A 23,250-nucleotide genomic window follows, 5' to 3' on the forward strand; every position below is an offset into this window, starting at 1 on the left:
TCTACGAGACATGGAGAACAGACTTGTGGTTGCCATGGACGAGGTGGGGTTGAGGAGGGAAGGACTGGGAGTTTGGGATTAGCAGATGCAAGCTATTATATATACGATGGATAAACAACAAGGTCCTGCCATATAGCACATGGAACTATAATCAATATCCTGTGATAAACCATAATGGAAAAGAATAAGAAAAAGAATAAATGTATGTATAACTGAGTCACTTTGCTGTACAGCAGAAATTAACACAACATTGTAAATCAACTTTTTTTTAAAAAAAAGATAAAGGCATCATGATACTTCCTGCTTTAATACTCCTAAGAATAAGGACGTTGTCCTACATAATGACAATTCCAGAGATGGGCAGCTAGAACCTTTGCAGCCCCCAATGTGTGATATTGAAATAGAAGTTTTGTAGTTGCTGTGACAATGCACCTGCCACTGGAAAATCTCTCTCAATCTCTCTCTTTGCCTCCACCCTTACCATGACTGTTTGAAGGAAGAGTTGATAGAATGGCTAAAATAGATGAACCTAGAGTCAGATTTTTGACAGGGAGAAGTAAGGTATGAGGATGAAAACATGTGTGTGTAATATCTAAGACCTGCAGTGATTACACTGTGAAATTTTATTCTTAATTCTTTTTTGATAGATTGAAGTTATGCCTGAGTTGTTTGTAAACCAAAGTAGTAGTCAAATAGAATGTACTAGAAGAATATGGCCTACCTGATGATACATTTATTTCAGGCAGTGTTCAGTAGTAGAAAGTTCTAATACAATGAAAGATGATGAGCAGAGTGACTAGAGAGAAAAGAATTAGGGGAGGGAGCTTATTTGAGGTGTAATGGTGGCTCTAATTTATTTTGATAAAATCACTTAGGTTACATCATTTACTAATTAAGCAGGGCTTGGCTTCCCTGATGGCGCAGAGGTTAAGAATCCGCCTGCCAATGCAGGGGACACGGGTCCGAGCCCTGGTCCGGGAAGATCCCACATGCCACGGAGCAGCTAAGCCCGTGCACCACAACTACTGAGCCTACACTCTAGAGCCCGTGAGCCACAACTACTGAGCCTGTACTCTAGAGCCTGCGCGCCTAGAGCCCATGCTTCACAAGAGAAGCCACCGCAACGAGAAGCCCGTGCCCCGCAACGAAGAGTAGTCCCCGCTCGCCACAACTAGAGAAAAGCCCATGCGCAGCAACAAAGACCCAACACAGCCAAAAATAAATAAATTAATTAATTGTAAATAATAATGATAATTAAGCAAATATTTACTTGTTATGTATGTAGTGTTGAGGAAACAGTGATGATGAAGGGAGCACAGTGGAGCTTTCAGCTTAGTTTTTATTTTGTATTCCACAGCTGGGGAAATCATACTAAAATATTTTTTCTTGAAGAAAAGTTTCTTTCTATTTTTGCATTTCCAGTTAAGTTCCAAGTGAAAATTTTCTGACTTGTTATGAAGAAATTTCAAAATTGATAAAGAAGAATAGCATTATGATCATACTACTAAATTTCAAACCTTGCATAAGCTCTACATAAGCCTTATATAAGTGAAATATATAATTTAGTATATATTAGTATGTATGTTACAGTACCATTGCCATGAATTACTAAAATAATTTAATCATATTTGTGTTCTTTCTCCAAGGTAAAATGACTAAAATGCTTAATACAATTTGCTTCTAAATTTTATTAGACTTAGTTGTGCTTTGTTGTTAACTATGCATGTTCAAACATGAGAAAGATTGTTAATCTTTGGTTATAGAGATTATGGTATGATACTAACTCTTGCTTTTAAAATAAACATATTTTTGTCAGATGACTTGCAGGGTGCACAGTCAGAAATTGAGGCAAAACAAGAAATTCAGCATCTTCGGAAGGAATTGATTGAAGCCCAGGAACTAGCTAGAGCAAGTAAACAAAAATGCTTTGAACTTCAAGGTGAGATCAAGATTACTTTGATTCTTTAGGGGATGTGAAAGCAACAAGATATAACTGAATGGCCCCAAACTTCCAAGTCCAGAGGCATGGTTACCTTCTTCCAAATCTACAACTTTATTAGATATGTGATCTTGGGACGTCACTTATGCTCTCTGAGCTTATGTTTCAGATCAGTAAAGTGAGGAGAATTACAGTTGTACTAATAATACAGTACAGGCCTTAATAAAGGCCTGAGGGCTTCCCTGGTGGCTCAGTGGTTGAGAGTCCGCCTGCCGATGCAGGGGACACGGGTTCGTGCCCCGGTCTGGGAAGATCCCACATGCCGCGGAGCGGCTGGGCCCGTGAGCCATGGCCACTGAGCCTGCACGTCCGGAGCCTGTGCTCCGCAACGGGAGAGGCCACAACAGTGAGAGGCCCACGTACCGCAAAAAAAAAAAAAAAAAGAAAGGCCTGTACCAATGAAATATCTTAAAAGTTAATTACACATTAAGTACAGCAAAAGGAAAAAACTTAGAAATATAAATTTCTACGTTTTAGTTATACCTAATATTAGCTACTCAGTATAAGATAAGGGAAATTTCTATTCCCTGCAGTTTTACAGTGGATTCTTCAGTAAGTGAGAGGAACCAGGCAAGGTTAAGGTATAGAATTTTCTAATGTCCCAACCGATAAGAGTCATAGGCCAGTTGGAGTCTGTGCTATTCCCTAGAGCTTACATTTCTATAGCGTTCACAGCAGTTACCTAGTTGCAGTCAATTAGTACCTTACAAAGTCTTAGAATCCTCATGTTCTCTAAAATGGCCTTCCTGACCGGGACGAAGATTTGCATCCCACGGGGAACTATGAACTTCCTGTCAGTAAGTACTTACTATGTACTTGGCAGTGAACATGAGGATTTTAAGTCTGTTTTTCACATTTAAGCTCAAAATCCTGATTAACAACTATTAAGAATGCTTCTCGGGGCTTCCCTGGTGGCGCAGTGGTTGAGAGTCCGCCTGCCGATGCAGGGGACGTGGGTTCGTGCCCCGGTCTGGGAAGATCCCACAGGCCGCGGAGCGGCTGGGCCCATGAGCCATAGCCACTGAGCCTGCGCGTCCAGAGCCTGTGCTCCTCAACAGGAGAGGCCACAACAGTGAGAGGCCCGCGTACTGCAAAAAAAAGAAAAAAAAAAAGAATGCTTCTCAAGTAAAGAACAGCACATGTTATCTTGGCAATACGAGGTATAGACAACTACTACTCGGTTGAATACATTTATTACTTACTACTGTTTTGTGCTCCTTAAAAAATCTTTAAACTACCTAACTGCTAACACTGATAACACTGCCTAACTTTTGTTTCTTTCAGTGAGGTTTAGGAGAGAATTTCTTAGAACTTTCCAGCTGCTCGATTCTGAATATTTTCATTAAATTAGAAATACTGTGCTTTACTTTCAGCTCTTTTGGAAGAAGAAAGAAAAGCCTATCGAAATCAAGTTGAGGAATCCAGTAAACAAATACAGGTTCTTCAAGGTATGGAACACCGGAGGCTATTTGGGATTGTTACTGTTTGTTTGTTTGTAGCAATTCAAAAGAAATGGAAAGTAAGAATGCAAAGGGTTCCCATTTTTCAAGGCTTTGGTTCTTCCCTAGAATCTGAGACTGTAACTGGGCTCTTTGTGGCCCCTTTTTTTTTTTAAGGGAAGATTCCCTAGTACTCCAGTAGTACCTCCCACTTGGAGTGGGAAGAGGAAGATTGAAGATATGGATTTGGTAAGACTGTCATTTTCTGGGTTATGTAGTGACTTACTACAAAGGAGACCTTCAGACAGGAAATCAGTTTGAGTAGCTCTGTGCATCAGCACTTTTAGCTTGTTGGTGATATTATTTCTAATGCTCATAGCACACTTGCACTGCAACAAAAATTATTTACCAAATGGAATAGAACAGTGGTCCCTGCACTCCCTTCATTGGTAAAGGCTGCTCTTCGTATCCACCATTTTGCTATCTCTTTGTATGGGCTATCACAGGGTCATTACAGAAATGACCCGAAAGACCCCTGCCTGTCAAGGGTTTTCTTCGACCCAGAGCTCCTGGTACTTTGAGGTTATAATTGTGAGATACTCCAGGAGATGTCTTTCCTGTGCCACAGTAAAATTCCTAAAGTAAAATTAATTAGCCTTCATTGTCAAAGAAGGAACCAATGTTATTTTAAAATTTTAGTTTGAGAGGTACAGTAAGAAGAAGTTAAATAGACAAGTAATCTCTGTTGACACGAAATGGGGAGTCATTGTATAAGGCCTATGATATTTGCCCTAAAATATCCCAAAGAAAAACCAGTCTTTTGGGTTTTCTTATTTTTGAGTGGGACATGTGAGTTATTTTAAAAAATTGTATTATGGTCAAACAAGAATTTCTAGGGTAGATTGTATATCTTTTTAAATTGAAAGCTCTTTACACTCTTATAGTTTAATGCCATTATCCATTAGTTTATATAAATCTGATTTGAATCTATACTTCCATCCTGTATTGTGTATGGGCAATTATCCCTGAAGGTTCTATGATGTAGTGCTTCCTTTTGTCTTAAAGCTGTCTTACGTGGGCATCATTGAGTGCTCTCTAGTGCCAACATGTATATTTCAGGATTTTATCCACAAGTCCATGGTCATGTTATCCATGGCCATTGTGTCTTTTCAGATTTTTGAACCTGTTACCTCTTAACGTTTCCCACAGACTTAAAAGGTCTAATATTTTCTTTAATGTTTATTTATTAGGCAACTTCTTCCTACACAAGGCTTAAATCCTCTTAATTATTTTAATTATTCTTCTTTTCTACCTACGGAACTTTTTATACCTATAATTTTCTTGTGTTATTATAATCAAGACCAGTATTCTAGTTCTGAACCAAGTATGATATTATACAAATTGTTTCCAGTTCAAGTTATTGAGGACAAGACCAGATCCTTAAAATATATACCTCTTTCATTAGGCAATATTCATTAACTTTATTAATTCATTAATTCAACCAATAATTCTTGATTGTTTTCTAGTATTGGGGATAGCACACATGAGATGTACAGTCTAGTGGAAAAGATGAATAAGCAAATAAGTATATAGTGTGATGTCCAATAAGGGCAGAGTAAAGGGCTAGAGAATGACAGAGGGCTATTTTTAGATAAGCCATCAGAAAAAGCTTCTTTAAGGAATTGACATTTGAACAGAAAATTGAGTCAAGAGCATCAAAGGTTTTACTAATGCTTACCCTTTGACCAAGCAATTCTATGTCTACAAATTCACCCTAAGGAAAAAAAAAATCAAGATTGCTTTATAAGGTGTATTGTCTATAGTAATTAAAATCTGAACAGCCTCAAGTGTCTAAAATAAAGGATTAGTCAAAAAAGTTAGTATAGCTGGTTTTTGTTATTGAAAAATATTCATCAGCAGCCGCATAGAGAACATTGTATTTATTATGATCCCTCCCTATTTTTGTTTTTTTTTTTTTTTTTGCACTACGTGGGCCTCTCACTGTTGTGGCCTCTCCCATTGCAGAGCATAGGCTCAGCGAGCCGGCTCCGCGGCATGTGGGATCTTCCCGGACCGGGGCACGAACCCATGTCCCCTGCATCGGCAGGCAGACTCTCAACCACTGCGCCACCAGGGAAGCCCCCTATTTTTGTTTTTATATGTGTATAAATGCATAGAAAAAATCTATGAGAGGAAGTACCAAATGTTAGAAACAGTTTTCTCTGTGTGGGAGAAATAAAGGTCGCTTTGGGGGTTTTTTCTCTTTGTATTTCTGTATTTTGACATTTTCTGCATTAAACATGGATTGCTTGTACAGTTTAATCAAAAGCAACAAACAGCTCTGACAGCCTGGGCCGTGTAGTAACTACAGTCCCATATGGGCTGTTCTTTTATTCCTGATTACTATGGACTAAGAAAATGATGAGTAAATATACTTTTGTAGCCCAACTGCAGAGGTTACACATCAATATTGAGAATCTCCGGGAGGAGAAGGATAGTGAAATCACCGGCACTCGAGATGAATTGCTTAGTGCCCGAGATGAAATTTTACTCCTTCATCAAGCAGCAGAAAAGGCTGCCTCTGAGCGGGACACTGACATTGCTTCTCTACAAGAAGAGCTTAAGAAAGTGCGAGCCGAGCTTGAGCGGTGGCGGAAAGCAGCATCTGAATATGAGAAAGAAATCATGAGTTTGCAAAATACTTTTCAGCTTCGATGTCAGCAATGTGAGGACCAGCAGAGAGAAGAAGCAACGAGGCTACAAGGTAAGAAATGTATTTTACATAAAGCTCTTAACTCTTGATAACGATAACTTTATAACTTGTGGAAAATAACCATTCAGGCTAGTTTTGTCTTTGACAACGATTGGTTGTATAAAGCAGTGTTTTTATATTGGGGCTATAAGCATTCTTCAGGTCTGTAAGCTCTACAATAAATTGAAAATCTTTTCAATTTTACATTTTATTTAAATACTGTTAAAAATTATTTGTCTTATAAAAGTGAAGTGAGAAAAAAATATTACTGAAGTTCAGGGTGATGGGAACTTCCCTGAGGCGCCACTGCGAAGTAACAGGAATCAAAGAATAGCCATGTAAAATGTAAGTGTTTAAGGGGAAAAATAGTTATGTTCCTATATTAACAAATGTGTTTTGGGACTATTTTAGGTGAATTAGAGAAGTTGAGAAAGGAATGGAATGTATTGGAAGCCGAATGCCGTTCTCTAAAAAAGGAAAACGTTTTGCTATCATCAGAACTGCAGCGGCAAGAAAAAGAATTGCACAAGTATGCAAGAACTCTTTTTTAGGTTCAAAATGTTTCTTTATCTTTAGATTTTCATCTAAATTTTAAGTTTAATTTTGATACTTAAATACCTTTTTGGAGCAAAATATTCATCCAGACTCTTTTTGGCTATCTGGCAGGTTAACCACGCTAAATGAGTACTTCAGCACTTTTTTTCCTGCTATCACTTGCATGTCCTTTCCTTTTGGTGTACTCATGGAATATAGATTCACTAAATGCCCCTTCTCCGCACCAAAAGATAGACAAAAGATCTAAACAAACGGATCTAAACAAACAGACAGCAAAAGATCTATGATTGAACTTGCCCTTTAAACTAAATCATAATAAATTTCAAATACAAGTGTGTTTTTCTTTCTTGCCAATGATCCCTTCTGTTTATAAGGGTGATCAGGAGATGGCTATGATAAAGAATTGATACTGTTGAAAGATACAAATCCAGCTTTTGAATTTCAAACAGGGTTATATAAAAAGTAACAATGTGTGAGATCAAAAATTTGCTAAAAGCAATTAAATCTTTCTAACATCCATTACCTTACAGGCAAACCAATGAATGTAATAGATTTATTCCAGCAAATTTAGTGGAGTCCTATTTTCTCATCAACACTTGTTGCATAGTTTAAAATTTATTGCTTCCTTAAAAATTTGATCCATTCCATGTTTTTTATTTATACAATGTTTACATTCTAATTCAGATATGAAAGTAGTACGTGTTTATTATTGAAGCCATTCTTTAATCCATCTCCCTCCCCAGAGTACACCAAAAATGGGAGTCATTGCTCTCTTGTTAGCCTTGTATTTATACTCCTGAAAAGCATTAAGATTAACAAAAACTCAGTGACCAAGGTCAGTTCCCATAGAAAACAAGCTTTAGGGAAAAATGATAACGAAAGGACTAGATATATCAGAAAATAGTATTCCTTGTTATCTCTTATTTAAAAAAGGCGGGACTTCCCTGGTGGTCCAGTGGTTAAGACTTCACCTTCCAATGCAGGGGGTGCGAGTTTGATCCCTGATCAGGGATCCCACATGCTTCTCGGCCAGAAAACCAAAACATAACACAGAAGCAATATTGTAACAAATTCAATAAAGACTTTAAAAAATGGTCCACATCAAAAAAAAAATTCTTAAAAAAAATATTATATAACCTCACAGGACCTCAATTAAAAAAAAAAACAAAGGCAACTTTAATATCGGTTTTACATTTTAAAAATCAAGAACTAGTTGAAGGAGCAAGATGTGCTGACTTATTCTCTAAAACGCCTTACAACATCATATGGTCAATATCAGTATCTTTAAAGCATTTTTTTCTCTTCCAGTGTCATATCTTTCCATAGTCTTTTCTATGTGTATTACTTTCTGAATGTTTAAAGATAACTAATAATAAAGAACAAAACAAATGCTTGTTTTTTATGTAAAAGTTTGTGAAAACAATTTCAAAATATGAAAAGGGCAAAATAAAGGCCCAAAACACAAACGAATAAATAAATGGATGCTGTCACGCAGACACACACGCATACGTTTGTGTATATGTATGTACCAACTGCTCATCTGTGTAACAGAACACGTGGGCAAATTGTTTGGTGTAAAGTGTGCGTAAGATGATACCGACACTCAAGTTCTTCATATTTGGAATACATTTGGATCTTGGTGAATCCATTTAGTTTCGTATTCTCTCAAGCAAGAAATACTGATATTTGGTTTCCAGTACTGATTATCTTAAATTATTCTTGTTTTGGAATTTTTGATACTTTAAAGATTCAGACTTGATCCCTTATTTTTGAGATATGATTAATTGGAATCTGGCCGATTGTTAAATGTTTTTTTTTTAATGACTTCAAATTTTGTTTAAATGTTGAAAAGCAATCCTACAAACTCCTCATGAGTTAGAAGCATATGGTTTAATAATATTAGGCCCCAGAAGCGTGGAATATATTCTGGTCAAGTTATCTGTCTAAACTCACAAAAACTATTTAAGACATTAATTCTGTTTTTTAAACTTTTCTGATTTAATAGTTCTCTAAGTTAATTTGTTAAGCCTCCCCAGCATGTAAGTAGTATTTAGAAGCTAGTCTCCCTTTACAGTGTCTTACATGCCATATAGTTCCTAGCTATATTGCCCTGACAACATCACACGTACACCCTACGATCTGCCTAGCATCTAATCAGCATGGGATTTATACTCTATAGTACTTCAGTTACAATATTGAGTCTGAGTCTTACGATCCATCCTGAGAGGATGTCTCGAAAACCTTATCCTCCTTTAGCTATTTCTGTTGCAGATGGGAGCCAAATTCTTTAACACAGCTTCAATATACGGGTCTTTTGTTCTTTGTTGTCCATGGTGTAGAAGGAATTGAACAAAGAATTTCTATTCCTGCTTATCAAGGTGTTTTCCTAGTGTGTAAATGGGACTTTTTTTTTTACATCAGGTTGTAACAGCAATCATAGAATTTAAGCTGGAAAACAGCCTCAGAAATTATTGAGTTCTGTCTTCTTGTTTGACAGTGGAGGGCACTGAGACTCTCCTTGTGTTGTTTGTGTCTGTGCGAATGGTGCCTGGCACAGATCTCAGAGCTCAGGAAATGCTTTACTCAGAGAATGAAATGGCACCAGTTAAGTGACTTGCTCAACATCCTACAACTAAATAGTGGCAGATCTGGGGTCTAGAAGCCAGACTCCTGGTTCTTTGTCTTGTGCTTTCCTCCCCAGTTTGGTGTCTTCTCATTTCAGTAGGTTTATCTTTACTTAAGTTGGAAGTGGCTCCTAAGGTTTAAGTTTCTGTCTGCCATCCTATTTGTCAAGTACTTAAAGAAAATAGTTGGAATATGTGCTTTCTTTTCCTGTAGAAGACCTACACTGAATCTTTTTATGATACAGTTAATATAATGTGATATGACAAAATATACAATTAGTCACCTTCTATTTTTACAATTTCAAACTTTGTGTGTACTTGATTATCTGAAAATAGGACACAGCTTTAAACTTTCACTGTTTTAGTGTTTTAATGCTTTTACTTATTGAAAATATCATTCTTTTTTACACTTTTCTTTCCTCATCTGAAATCCACTCCATCCCTCCTAGTAAAATGTATAAGAAATTGGACTTCCTGCTGTGTCTGATTTCTACATGAATAACTGTCAATATTTATGTTGCAGTTCTCAGAAGCAGAGTTTAGAGCTTACCAGTGATCTCAGCATCCTGCAGATGACTAGGAAAGAGCTTGAGAATCAAGTGGGATCCTTGAAAGAACAGCATCTTCGGGATTCAGCTGATTTAAAAACTCTTCTCAGTAAGGCTGAAAACCAAGCAAAGGATGTACAGAAAGAGGTAAAGCGAAAAGACATTATGAGCCCAATTATGGTTGGACTTAAAGCCAAAAGCAAATCAGATATTCATGCTAGTTAGAACTAAAGGGAAGCATTACCTGTCACAGAGTTGATACTGGGAGCATCTCTGGTGATTTCTAGCTGTGTATCATGATCCATATGTAGAGAATTCATCAGTAAGGTTTGGTCTCAAAAATATAAATATACAAAATTACGTTAAAAGTTTTTCTCTACCAGTTAGTTGATCTATATGAGAAGTCCTTTGTACCAGATTACTTAATTCACTGTTTATCTTTCAAAGACAGTATCATATTTAATTTAGAATACTTTTGGAAAGCTAACTGGGGCCACACCATAATGCTGTCTAAACCCCTCAGGTGACACTGGCCTGAAAAGTTGCTGATGAGAAAACTCAGCTCATACCCAGCCAGCCAAACATGTTCTGTGACCGTTTTTTTGGCGGCTTTAAAAAAAAACCATGTTTAAAATGGTGAGGGTTGATGTTGGAGCAGAGACCCCACCCAGGCTTTTCCTGAGCAGAGAGAGCCTTGAAGTTGAGAGTGGGGCAATAAGAGCTGCAATCAGTCCTACTGGCCTTATACTATTCCCTGCATTGACTTCTGGCCAGCTTAGGGGATGGAGAAGGCTGATGCATTTTCATCTACCCGGCAGGGCTCACCCCAGTTGTAGACCCTCTTAAATGAAGGATTTGTTTTAAACAGAAGGAAGTTGAAGACAACTCTTTGTCTTAAATAACAAATTTTCCCAAAGTTGTTTTTAGAAGATCTGTTTAATCAATGTAGTTTTCCTTTGCACTTTTCTTTCCCTGTAGTATCCTGAACTTGGAAATGATTGTTGTTCTTCTGTCTTCATGTTTGTTCCTAAAGAAAAAAACTGTAACAGTTTTTATTCACATGTGGCCATATTGATTTTGTAATATGTTCATTTTTTATCTTCTTGCTAAGGATATGTATTTTGGGAGAAATCTCATTTGGTTGGAACACAAATTTTGTGCCAAAGTAAATATACTAGTATTTAATACTGTAAGCACTTTGTGTCCTTCCAGTCCACATGCCATAATTCTTTCAAAATCTGGGAAGAATGCTGTGGTTGGAAGATAATTCTGTTGTATGTTACTCTGAATGCGTTAGCCATTTTGTTGCATTATTTGTTTGCCTGTTTTTGGTCACTGAGCAATCAGTGCGAAATGCTTTAACTGTTACCACAAATGGCAGTGGCATGTTGTCACAGCATCTAAATTGTTGGTAGCCTTTGGATTGCATTAAATGCAGCACATTTAAAAATATGTCTGATCTTGTCAGTATGTTTCTTTTCTATTTTCTTGTTCAATGTTTTCATTGTGAAATGAAGTGTAGTCACCATACCATGCTCCTTTATGATGTGAAATTGCTTTTCTTTCCGTTTGTCCTGATGTCAACTATTGGATACTAGTCTGTAACTAAAACCTTCTTTAATGAGATTCTTATATCTGTGTAATCCACTGCAAATGAATTACTACCTTTTATTAATGCACATATATTCCCTTTCAACATTTCCCCTTTTTCTCCTTTCTCTCATAGAATCATAATGTGCACAATATAATGATTATGTATCTTCAGCACTGTCACAGGTTAAAATATTACAAACTAAGCAAGCCCAGATATGATTATTTTTGTGAAGAAGAATCAAAGGTGCTGGTAATATTGTGTGGTATTTCCCTCTTAATCAGAACTGAGTGCATTTCTCATCTCTGAGATAGAAAGCAAGATGGAGCAAAATGATATCCAAGGGAGGTGTGACACTAAGGCTACAGAAGGTGACCTTCGTTCTGACAATTAGATTTTATATATGTGGCAGCTTTTGTTTGAACATTTAAAAAAGAAAAAGTACCTGAGAAAAGTAAAATTTAATCCTCAGTGTTAAGAGAAAAATAATGGTATACCATCTTTATATTTGACTTAAGAAAGCATCTATATATTTTGATTTAGTAGGAATATCTGTAATTTAAGAATTCATAAAACATTGAGCACACAAGTCCACCCTGCAAAGACTGACTCAGGAAAGTCGTTTGGCTTCACCATCTTGCCCTGGGGCCAGAGTCCTTCCCACCCACTCACAAGCTGAAGGTAAACAGCAGGATCTTCAGGACTAAGCTGCCTTCCTGTCATTCTCCACAACTCCTGGAACAGAGAAACGATTAAGTGCTTTGGTATAAAGGGCAGGCTGGATGTAAGAATGGTGGAAAAGGAAAATAAGGGAAAATTTTGGTCAGCAAATCACATTTCACTTATTCTTTATTAGTTACTGTTAAGAATCATATCATTGAGAATTGATTGTGTTCTAAGAGACTTAGTGCAGAGACTAGTCTAGGTACACTGAGTTTGCTTTGGCAACCTGCCAGTAACCTTTTGCCTCTGGAAGGAAGTCCACAGACCCCACAAAAAAAGCTGTCATGAAGTCCATGAATCTTACTCCTTAGTTCATTCTCTGGCATACTACCCAGACTTGTTCTGGGAACGTTGTTAGGTAACAGAGAGTTCCTTTCATATTTTACCTCCCTCTCTGTACCCGTGTCTTTCTTCCCACTTTATGGTGAACTCGCTGCTGACCCTAACCCCCTGCCTCCACCACTTCTGATTAATGTTTTTATACATTTGCATCTGTAATATTTATCTTTGGAGTGCATAATGATGAGCTCCTGATTAATCACTCTAAGGTGTTTGGATTATTCAGAAGCACCATATAAATGTGTCCTTTATTGAGAAATTTCTAGGATACAGGCGGAAAGGAACTATAGACTTTCCAGCCTCGTGGGCTGTGTTTAGAGAAGAGGAGGAATCTTTCTGGTATGCCAGACCTGTGGTATATTTATTTTATAATCAGCCCTTGTCTGTCTTTCTTCCTTCTAAAACCTTCAGAAATGGCAAAGTGGGGCAGTGGAGGCCAGACAAAGGCACAGCCAGCAGCAAAACAGTCTTTGCTCTTTGACTGAGAGCCCAGCTTGCATGTAAGATGCAATATCTAGAAGTGAAACCAGTCTAGCATTCCTGCCTTCTGGGGCATTTAAAGTAGGGGCAAACCATACCATGTTTTGCATTAATCTGACCTATGTTCAAGGGCTAGGTAGTGTGTCTGAAAGTCATATTATATATAGTGAACTGTTTTCCAGAGCAGGAAGTGGCATGTTTCACTATGGAAAAATATCAGAAACAGATTTTTAAAAATTATTTGTAATTGATGCTTATAAGTCTTAAATAGAGAGATAGAAATGTCCCAATCATAGTGATTGGTGCCTTAGATATATTTCTTTGCTTCATTTGCCTAGAAATTCCTTATCCAGAACACTTTAATACCCAATGACGCTGGGTAAAGGGAGGCCTAATGAGAGTTAATACTTTTTACTTCAAGACTAAAATAGCTTGGCTGACATTACTTACGAGGATATAAACTCAGACTTCCTAACCTTGTCATTTAATTAGGCTATGGAGTTTTTCTTCACGTGCTTTTCTTTTGCTCAGTTTGGAATTTTACTTTTCTCCTCTAATTCTCTTAGTGGAAAAAGTGACCCCTTATATTAGAAACAGATGACACAGTGGTGACTTCTCAATTTTTTTTAACACCAGGGCCACAAAATTCTTACATAGAATCAAGTAAACATTAAAGGCTTCTTATTATTAGTGCAAGTGATTCTTATTCTCCTTGTAACAAAAAGACTTGACTGTGGTGTTGCAGGTGACTAAACAGGGTCTGGTATATAAGCCTGACTAGACGCATAACTTCATACCCATTTTAAGTTGAGTCTGCACACTCTTTTTTCTTTGCCTTCAGTATGAAAAGACACAGACTGTACTCTCAGAACTGAAGTTGAAGTTTGAAATGACTGAGCAGGAAAAACAATCAATCACAGATGAGCTCAAACAATGTAAAGACAACCTGAAGCTGCTCCGAGAGAAAGGAAATAATGTAAGTCTTTGCAAACTTGGCTTAGCTTTGATTGAGAGGCAGGTGAGAGCCCTGAAACTGATTCTTCAGAGGACTTTATTACTGATTTGAGAAACTAAGACCTGTAGTACACGTGAACTAAGCTTTTCATTATGAAATTCCATGATGGAATCATTGGGCTGTCAGATTTTTGAGTAAGAATTTGCCCCTTTAACCTGTACACCTAGAAGAGCCTAAGGACTACCTGGAGGAAGAGCCTTGTCTGCAAAAAGATAATTTACCTAAGAACTGTCAGCTTTTCCCAAATGAATCTGAAGTTCTGTCACTAAGCCTTCATCTGGCTCTTGTTTTTCCCCCTCTGGGAAACAAAGCACTATACCACCAGGGACCCACTGAAGAAAGAGTGATACGTGACGATTCCTTAGCATTTGGCTGTATCAAAAAATGGAGACTTGATGGTTTTCATTTTGTACTAATAATGTTCTCACTAAGGCACATTTCTAAAAAGCTTAGTGTCTTCTGGGCCTCCTATAAATATTAGGAAGTATTTGGTCAGTTTCTCTAGGGGTGTGTGTGTGTGAAATTGGAACATTTTGGTATAACTTGAGTTTAATAATATTAATTTGTATTTTATTTGCTAGAGAGGCAGATGGTCTTTTAAAAGATGTTATACTAAATAAATGTTGTGTTATACGTTTTAATGATCATTGCCTTTGTGGGCCCTAATTGATGGATGTTCAGTGTGGTTGATTGTGCTCTGACTTATTCCAAACCCCTGTCATGGCTTGGACACTGCAGTGGGCATGAGCCGCATACTTCCTATGGAGAAAGGCACTCTGCTTAACTTGCAGCACAAGTACAAAAGAGTAATGTTGCATGGCCATCCAGTTACACAGTCACACTCAGAATGCTTATGAGTTGTGTCCAACTGTTCTTTGCTAAAGAAAGTCCTAGTTTGTTTTTTTTTTTTTAATAAAGACTTGTTGCTTAGGTAGAAGCCTTTCAGAAATTTATGAATTGGGTATGGAGGCTTTATGATAAGCAAAAATGGATTGCATTTATTTCAAAAATGTCAATTACAGAACTCTTCTGAAATCAGATCATAATGGTTTGGTTACTTCTCTCTTTTGTGTTAATTCATATCTCTCTGATGATGGAATTTCAGTCTACCTTCTACTAAATTAACCTATGAAGACATCTAGGATAATCAGAATGGATCCCTCTATATGATTTAGAGCCTATTTGAAAGTAACGTTGCTATTATTATTTATAGTTATACAAATAATTTACTTTAAGGGTAGATTTCCTATTTTTATGACATTAGACTTATGGTAATGACATATTACTCTGTAATAATACTCATTGTTGTAATTCCCTTCCAATTTAAAAAAATTACTGGGAATTCCCTGACAGTCCAGTGGTTAGGATTCCACACTTCCACTGCAGGGGGCACAGGTTTGATCCCTGGCTGGGGAAGTAATATCCCACATGCTACGTGGTGCAGCCAAAAATATAATAATAATAAAATTAAATTAAAAATTACTTGTATTCTTGTAACATCACTGAAAGCCCTGAGATTCAGCTGCCTGTCTTTATATACTAAATGTTTCTCATATGTTGTGTCAGATCTCTTGCTTGATTTAGAAAAATAAATGCCATGCATCACAGGGCATTTATTTTTAAGCTTGAAAGCAATACTATCTCAAGCAAAAGAGTTTTGGTTTAAAAAAAAAAAAGTTTTTGATAGAGGGATAAAATAAACCTTAGCCATTTCCAAAGGAGTACATTGTCAAATAATGGTTTCTGAGTATGGAACAAAAATAACGTACTGTCAAGCAGAGCATCAGCTGGTGAGGTATTTTCATTGCTCTGTCTTAACGCGCTACATTTCATTAGGGAGTTGGGGACACCCACATTGCCTCCAGCTGTTCCTTTTAAACTGGTAGTTTGCCAACTTACATACCACAGTCCATCATTCTGGATTGTATTAGATGTCTTTAAAATGTCTTTCTACCCTCCCTCCCACCCCCCTGGGTTCTAAATCATCTTATATGATTTTTTTATAGCATAAAATGATTTTAATATCCCTTCCCTTCTTTAGCCTTCCATATTACAACCCGTCCCAGCCGTATTCATCGGCCTATTCCTGGCTTTCCTGTTTTGGTGTTTCGGTCCATTGTGGTAGAGAAAGGTACAAGCACTACTGTTGAGTCCTTGTCTGTTTGTTCCCGTCACCTGTTTGTGCCATATTTGTAATATAGTGCATGGCAAAACCACACAGGTATTTTGTTACCTGAAGCAAACCCTTCATTTAGTATGCTATGTATTGTGTCATACAAATGAACTGAATGATCAACTAATCATATAACATATTGTCTTGTTTCTTTTGTAGTAAAGCTAACTATGAATTAATTCCAACCTAACCAGATGTTAATATGCTGCCTTTAACTGAGTCTTTGTCTCTAGCAAACCGGAGTAAACTGTGAATTGCTGCAGCTTAGTACCCCCTTCCCAATTCTATGTTCAATCAGCTCTGAATGAGAAATGAAGAGTTTGCCTCTTTGAAGTTTTCAGCAAGCTTTCTTCCCCCTCCTCCCTTCCCTCTTCTTTTCCATGGTGTAGAGTTTCATTGTTTCAACCCTTTGCCTATATTACACTGTGGCTAAGAAGATGAAAAAGGATGAGAGTGGCATAATGGACCATTGGCTCACAATCTCAACCTCAGTATGCATTTACTTGTGAGAGTATCAGCCTGTCCCATGTCTTTCTGAGCCCTGATCTACAACATCACAATATTTCTTTAAAAGCTAGCTTTCTCAATACAACTCAGAACACTAGTGAAAATAAAGTTTTCAAACAAAACAAATTGATATTGTAAAGCCCTCTGATAGTTAACAGAGAACAGCCCATCCATGCTCACCTCCAACAAGCATACTGGTTAGTAGAGCATATGAGATGATCACGTGGCATTATTACCCTGGACATGGTCTTTACCAAAAGCATCAGATAAGCAGGGTCCCTAACATCACTTTGCCATCTTGAACCCCTTCTGATTTTGTCTTCTGTGGTTTAAGATTAGAGGATCAAAGCTTAGACCATATTCTTTCTATCACCTTACCCACCAGCCCTTTATATAAAACTATGCCAACATGTGAGTCTGGTTTTTATCAAGAAATAAACATTTTAGGCAGAAACATACTCCAGGCATTTATGGACATCAGTTAGCTGTCATATGTGGATACCCGAGTAAATAAAACAGGCTGAGCTCAAAGAGTTTCTTAGAGTACTCTCTATTAGGCTTCAAAGAAAACTGAAAACTGCCCAAGAGTTTCCTGCAATGTATTCGGCTTCCACACAATGGTCCTCTAAAACAGCTCCTGCTATTATGGCTCTCCTCACACCTGCACTCCCTCACCTTTTTTTCTTTTTTTAAAATGTATTCTTATGCAAAGATAAGGTTTTTCTAATATTCTGTCAAGTATTCAGGACTCTCTGGAACCAAGGGGTTAATAGGTATGAAAAAAGAAGGGAGAATGTGATTTTGACTCTTGGTTTCTTTCCACACAGAAACCCTGGCCCTGGATGCCCATGTTGGCTGCCCTGGTTGCGGTGACAGCCATCGTGCTGTACGTGCCAGGTCTGGCCAGAGCTTCTCCATGAGAGCGTTTCTTGAGTCCGTACACCGTCCTCCCTCTAGAAGCTGGCACCACACTCATGCTGGGGACAAACCAGAACCATTTTCTTCCTTTTTACCTCTTAAAACAGCAGAAGTGCAAGAATACAGCTGTAGGGTCATTGCTTTAAATTATATAAAATGTATCTGTCTATAAAGAGGATATAAAATTGTGACTTTATTCTACTGTAAGCAATAATTTGCTTGCAATTTTTCATGTAATTTTTAAATTAGTATGTTGAAATTCTGAATATTATGGTGGCCTAAAGTAGGCTTCTTGGTACACCAAATTATTTATAACATTAAATTTATGGGTATTTTACTCTGAATTCTAATGGCCAGATAACTCATTTTTTTTTGATTCGATAACTACCCAAACCAAACAACTGATACATACATGGGAAGAGAGGCCCTGTGTGCTCAGTGCCTATCAGTTTGAATATATACACATATATATATATATTTTTTACATATTTACGCCATTTTTACTTGTTATAAAACCACTGAGCTATTGGGAACAAGACTTAGAGACAACTATTTGCGTGGATTTTTTTTTTTTTTTTAAGGAGAAATACACTTGGAAAATACTCTGTTCTAGTGATAATTTGGGGAATATATGCACGTTTGTTCAGCCTTAATGTGACTTGATGATGTGGAGGACATCAACTTTGAAAAACTTTCCATGAGAGTGTGTATTTTCTTGAGCAAACTGAAGTATTTCTGGGAGCAAAAACATAGTAATTATACAGTTTCAGTGCAGTAAACCAAACTGTTGAGTCAATTGGAATGTAATTTATTAAACCTCATGTATTTAAAGAGATATTTTCTTTAAAAGCCAAGTTACTTTCTCATATACAGCATTTTAGGAAGCATGACTTTTTTTTTCCTATCATCTCTTCCTCCAAGCATGTTTAATTGAAGAAAGAATTAATATCTCTTTAGATAAGCTTTTACTGACTTAATTTGGTTAATGATATTTCAAAGCTAATTCATGTTCGAGGTGAGCTGTTGTTACCTACCAACAGATTTCCTGGTTGGGGAGGCAAATGGTCATTTTCTTTTTATTGTTGTTAATTGGGACGTTCTGTTAATGAGAAGCACTATTCCCAAGATTAATAGTGTTCCATGCACAGTAAAGCACCTAAACACTGCTTGATGTTACAAATTTAAAACACGGAAGTGAAGGTTTAGCTATGGTTTTTGTGCGGCACCACAGTTATGTCAATGAAGTTTATATAGGTCATAGAATATCCTAAAGTATCACATAGTTAAATTTTTCAGTCAGTGAAAACTGAGAGGGAATGTCAGTGAATTGGCTTGAATGTTCTGTGGCAATCCACAGGCCTAGCCGAATATTGAAATAGAAGTTTAGGATATAATTTGCCTTGTAATGTTTGGCAGTCATTGTTTATACTTTAAAGGTTATATTTTAAGCCATTTGGGGTTTGCTGTTGGGAGGATCACTAGATTTATGGAGGAATTAGTCACAAATGACTTGTAGAAAATACTGTCATATAGTTCATTTCATCATTTTCTGTTGCAGGAAGCCACTCCACCACAGAATGCTAATATGCCAGTGGTACCCAGTACCTCCTGTATATAGGTTATTGCAAATATTGTTCTGAAATGCTTAACTTCAGAATTACATTTTTTAAAGTAAATAATTGTTTTAAATCTATTTTGTAAAGATATAAAGTACAATAGAATTTCTGGAGTACAGATTAAACTATTTGCACTAACACACGTGATGTGCATGATTTAATAAAATAACTTTACTCTCCCTATGCATTTTTGAGTTGGATATCATTGAAATTCTTCGTACTGACTCTACTATTGTATTGTTAATAGTCTTTTCATGAAATGACTCTTTATGCAACATAATGTACGTTGGGTGTTCTTCAGGGTTTAAAAGAAAACACTGAGCTGTTTCCTCCAGGTTTTATTAGCCTTTTATTTAACTTACTGCTCTAATTTTTTTCCCTTTTACTATGGTTATTGTTAAAACGTGACTCACTTGCCAGACAAGTCTCTTTAAATGTAAAGTCTAGCATCAATATTTACTTTATTCAAATTGAATAAATGGGTTTTTGTAGTGAACTGCCAGTTTTTCTTAAGAATATAAACGAGCCTATTCATAAGCAGTACCCCCAGTTTTGTTCAGTTTACTTTCAGGTTAAATAAAGAGTAGGGGGCTTCCCTGGTGGCGCAGTGGTTGAGAGTCCGCCTGCCAATGCAGGGGACATGGGTTTGTGCCCCGGTCCGGGAAGATCCCACATGCTGGTGAGCCATGGCCACTGAGCCTGCGCATCCGGAGCCCGTGCTCCGCAACGGGAGAGGCCACAGCAGTGAGAGGCCCGCGTACCGCAAAAAAAAAAAAAAAAAGAATTGAACAACCCTATAACACATTTAAAAATTATATTAAGGTGCTACGTGGCTGGGTCAGAAAATGAAAAGAACGTGGTGTTTAAAGCTAAAACATCCGTATTGGCATACTGGCTCTGCCTTAGGCAAATCATTTGTCTTCTCTGAGTCTCTACTTCCTCATCTATAAAATGGAGAGAATAATATCTCTATTTTTAGTGGTAGTATGAAAATTTTAAAAATAATGTATGTGAAGTGTCAAGTGGTCAATAAATACTGCAAATATTTAAGTTTTAGGTGAACCAGTACAGCTATTTAAAGTGAATTGATTGACTCAACTGTTGAGAGTTTCTGTGTGAATGAGATAGAACTGCAGTGGAATGACTCCTAAGAAAGCATCCAGCTCTGTTCATCCCTTTTATAGTTGTGTCTTTAGGAAGTAATATGCTTAGTTTGAAAATGAGCCAATTGCTTACAACAGTTTGGAATTCCTGTTGTGACTGCCTTCAAGAGCAATTCCGAGTCACATATGAAAACCAGTCACACTGCTGCATAATCAGAGGCTTTCAACTAAAAATAGTATTGCCTAGCTTGATCTCACTTCAATCACCAGACTTGACCCCCAGTGACTTTTGGCTGCTTCCAGTGATTACATCTACTCAAAAGGATGGAAATCTGTTACCAAAGAGGAAAAAACTGCATACAAGTCAACTGTGTTAAAACTGTACAGCCTTCCTCCCAAAAAATTCACGTCTGAAAGTTTATTCTGAGGGCATAATTGTGTGTTCAAAATTTTAATTACCAGGACATTTAGTGTAGCATTTTTCTGTAATAGTGTTGGGTAAACAACCTAACTATCCAGCAGTGGGTCATCGGTTAAATAAATTAATATTGCCACGCTACAGATTGCTGTGCTTGCAGAGTATGTGGGGATATATTCATACTATATTAAGAAAGAGGTTACCAGTGTAGAATAACCTTGGTTTTATAAAGAAAAAAATGTAGACATACAGGATATGTTTATAGCAGGAGGACTCAGAACGATTTTTTATCCAGGCTACACTAGTGCTTCTATCTGTATGATTGAGGGTCAATTCTGTTCCCTTTTTATGATTTCTGATTTATTTTTAGTGGTAAATATATGTTGCTTTTGTAAATTAAAAAGCTATTTGGTTTTGCTTTAAATTAGAAACAAGCAGAATTCTAAGTTGCTTTTCGTAATTGAATGAGTACCTTGTCGAAGTACCTACGTTTAAAGGAGTTAATGTTCATTTGCACTTATGAATTCTGGTGTGTTCATTTAAACATCGGTCTTACAATTTTAAACATGCTTTGTACATACATACGTAGGATCAGAATACTGGAAGAGGTCTTAGCAATTCGTTCTCACCGATTTGCCTATCAGGGAGAAAACCCAGAGAATTTTTGACTCATGGTCAAAATTACAGTAAGTTATAAAGTTGAGGATGAGGATGATTATTTTTTTGCTACTCCATGTTGTGTCTCCAGGCTTTGATGGCTTTACATCCATTCATTTAACAGATACTTTTTGAGTGTCTGACGTGAGACATTGTGCCAGGTTCTGGCAATATTCAGTTCCTGCTGTCATAGAGCTTTTGGTGTAGAGGAGAAATACAGGCAAGGAAGCAGGCCAGTCACAGTACAGGATACTAGAGGAAGACATAGCAACCTGTGGAACCATAGAAAAGGAGTGCATTTCCTCTCACCTTCAACCATCCAACCCAGAGACATCTGGCTGCAGAGCCAAAGGTGAGTTTTCCTTCTAAGTAGTCTGGGGAACAGGACTGGTTTCTCTAGAAGTACCTGAATTTACAAACCACTAACATCTGAGATTGATTTTCCTAGAATTGGAAAACATTTTTAAGGTTTTATGTACTGTCCTGGAGTTTTGCCCTGTAAAATGGTTTGAACTGCACCTTGCAACTGGTGAAGGATTTATATAGAGATATAATTTTCAGGTGTACAGCATTATAATTCAACATCTATATACACTACAAAGTGATCGCCACCACAAGTCTAGTTACCATCCATCACCATACATTTAACCCCCTTCACCCATTTTGCCCATCCATCAACAGCCTTACCCTCTGGTAACAACTGATCTATTCTCTGTATCTATAAGTTTGTTTTTGTTTTATTTTGTTTGTTCATTTGTTTTATTTTTTTAGATTCCACATATGAGTGATATCATACTTTGTCTGACTTATTTCACTTTAGCATAATACCTTAAAGGTCCATCCATGTTGTTGTAAGTGCTGCTCCACATTGTAGCATTTTTTGTTACGGCTGAGTAGTATTCCATTGCGTATATACACAATATCTTCTTTGTCCATTCATCCATCAGTGGACGCTTAGGTTGTTTTCAGATCTTGGCTGTTGTAAACAGTGTTGCAGTGAACATAAGGGTGCATATGTCTTTTTGAATTAGTGTTTTTTTTTTTTTTTTTTTTGCGGTTCGCGGGCCTCTCACTGCTGTGGCCTCTCCCGTTGCGGAGCACAGGCTCCGGACGCGCAGGCTCAGCGGCCATGGCTCACGGGCCCAGCCGCTCCGCGGCATGTGGGATCTTCCCGGACCGAGGCACGAACCCGTGTCCCCTGCATCGGCAGGCAGACTCTCAACCACTGTGCCACCAGGGAAGCCCTAGTCTTAATTTTTTGAAGACACTCCATTACGTTTTTCATAGTGGCTGTACCAATTTACAGTTCTACCAACAGTGTACAAGGGGTCCCTTTTACCCGCATCCTCTCCAGCATTTGTTATTTCTTCTTTTCAATAATAGCCATTCTAACAGGTGTGAAGTATCTCGTGGTTTTGATTTGCATTTCCCTAATTAGTAATGTTGAACATCTTTTCATGTTCCTGTTGATCATCTGTGTATCTTCTTTGGAAAAATGTCTGTTCAGATCCTCTGCCCATTTTTTAATCGGGTTATATGGGGTTTTTTTTGTTGTTTTTGTGGAGGATTTCTTTTCTTAAACAGGGGAAAGTGTCTTAGACCAGGGTGTGGATTGGATGGAGCCAATAACTCCTGGCACATGAAGGCAAGTGTTCACCATATCTTGTTGCGTGTGCTTACAGTGCTGCTCATTCAGCAGATTAAGCAGCTATATATTTTCCTAAAGATTTCAACCCGGAACTTATATGATTTGTTACCCTGTTTTACAAGGACACTGAGATAAAGCCTATGAA

The 23,250-nt window shown here is 37.4% G+C and overlaps 1 protein-coding gene across 29 annotated transcripts in view; it reads left to right on the forward strand.

Moving 5' to 3' along the window:
* The window catches only part of SLMAP (sarcolemma associated protein), a gene marked incomplete at its 5' end in the record, with an annotated part of 147,717 nt that extends 127,942 nt beyond the window's left edge, over window positions 1-19,775 (forward strand). For 14 of the 29 annotated variants that reach the window (XM_082663909.1, XM_082663934.1, XM_082663932.1 and 11 more), the window contains 7 exons: window positions 1,817-1,939; window positions 3,373-3,447; window positions 5,882-6,202; window positions 6,602-6,719; window positions 9,893-10,064; window positions 13,892-14,026; window positions 17,573-19,775. In XM_082663909.1, the coding sequence (XP_082520035.1) occupies window positions 1,817-1,939; window positions 3,373-3,447; window positions 5,882-6,202; window positions 6,602-6,719; window positions 9,893-10,064; window positions 13,892-14,026; window positions 17,573-17,665 (1,037 nt within the window). In that variant the 3' untranslated portion in view covers window positions 17,666-19,775. Of the gene's footprint in view, window positions 1-1,816; window positions 1,940-3,372; window positions 3,448-5,881; window positions 6,203-6,601; window positions 6,720-9,892; window positions 10,065-13,891; window positions 14,027-16,106; window positions 16,197-17,572 lie in introns of all 29 variants that reach the window. The other 15 variants (XM_082663931.1, XM_082663936.1, XM_082663937.1 and 12 more) reach the window with 3 other exon arrangements.
* Window positions 19,776-23,250: the final 3,475 nt, after the last annotated feature.

The sequence above is a fragment of the Grampus griseus genome (assembly GCF_964374135.1).
Source record: "Grampus griseus genome assembly, chromosome: 10".
NCBI lineage: Eukaryota > Metazoa > Chordata > Mammalia > Artiodactyla > Delphinidae > Grampus > Grampus griseus.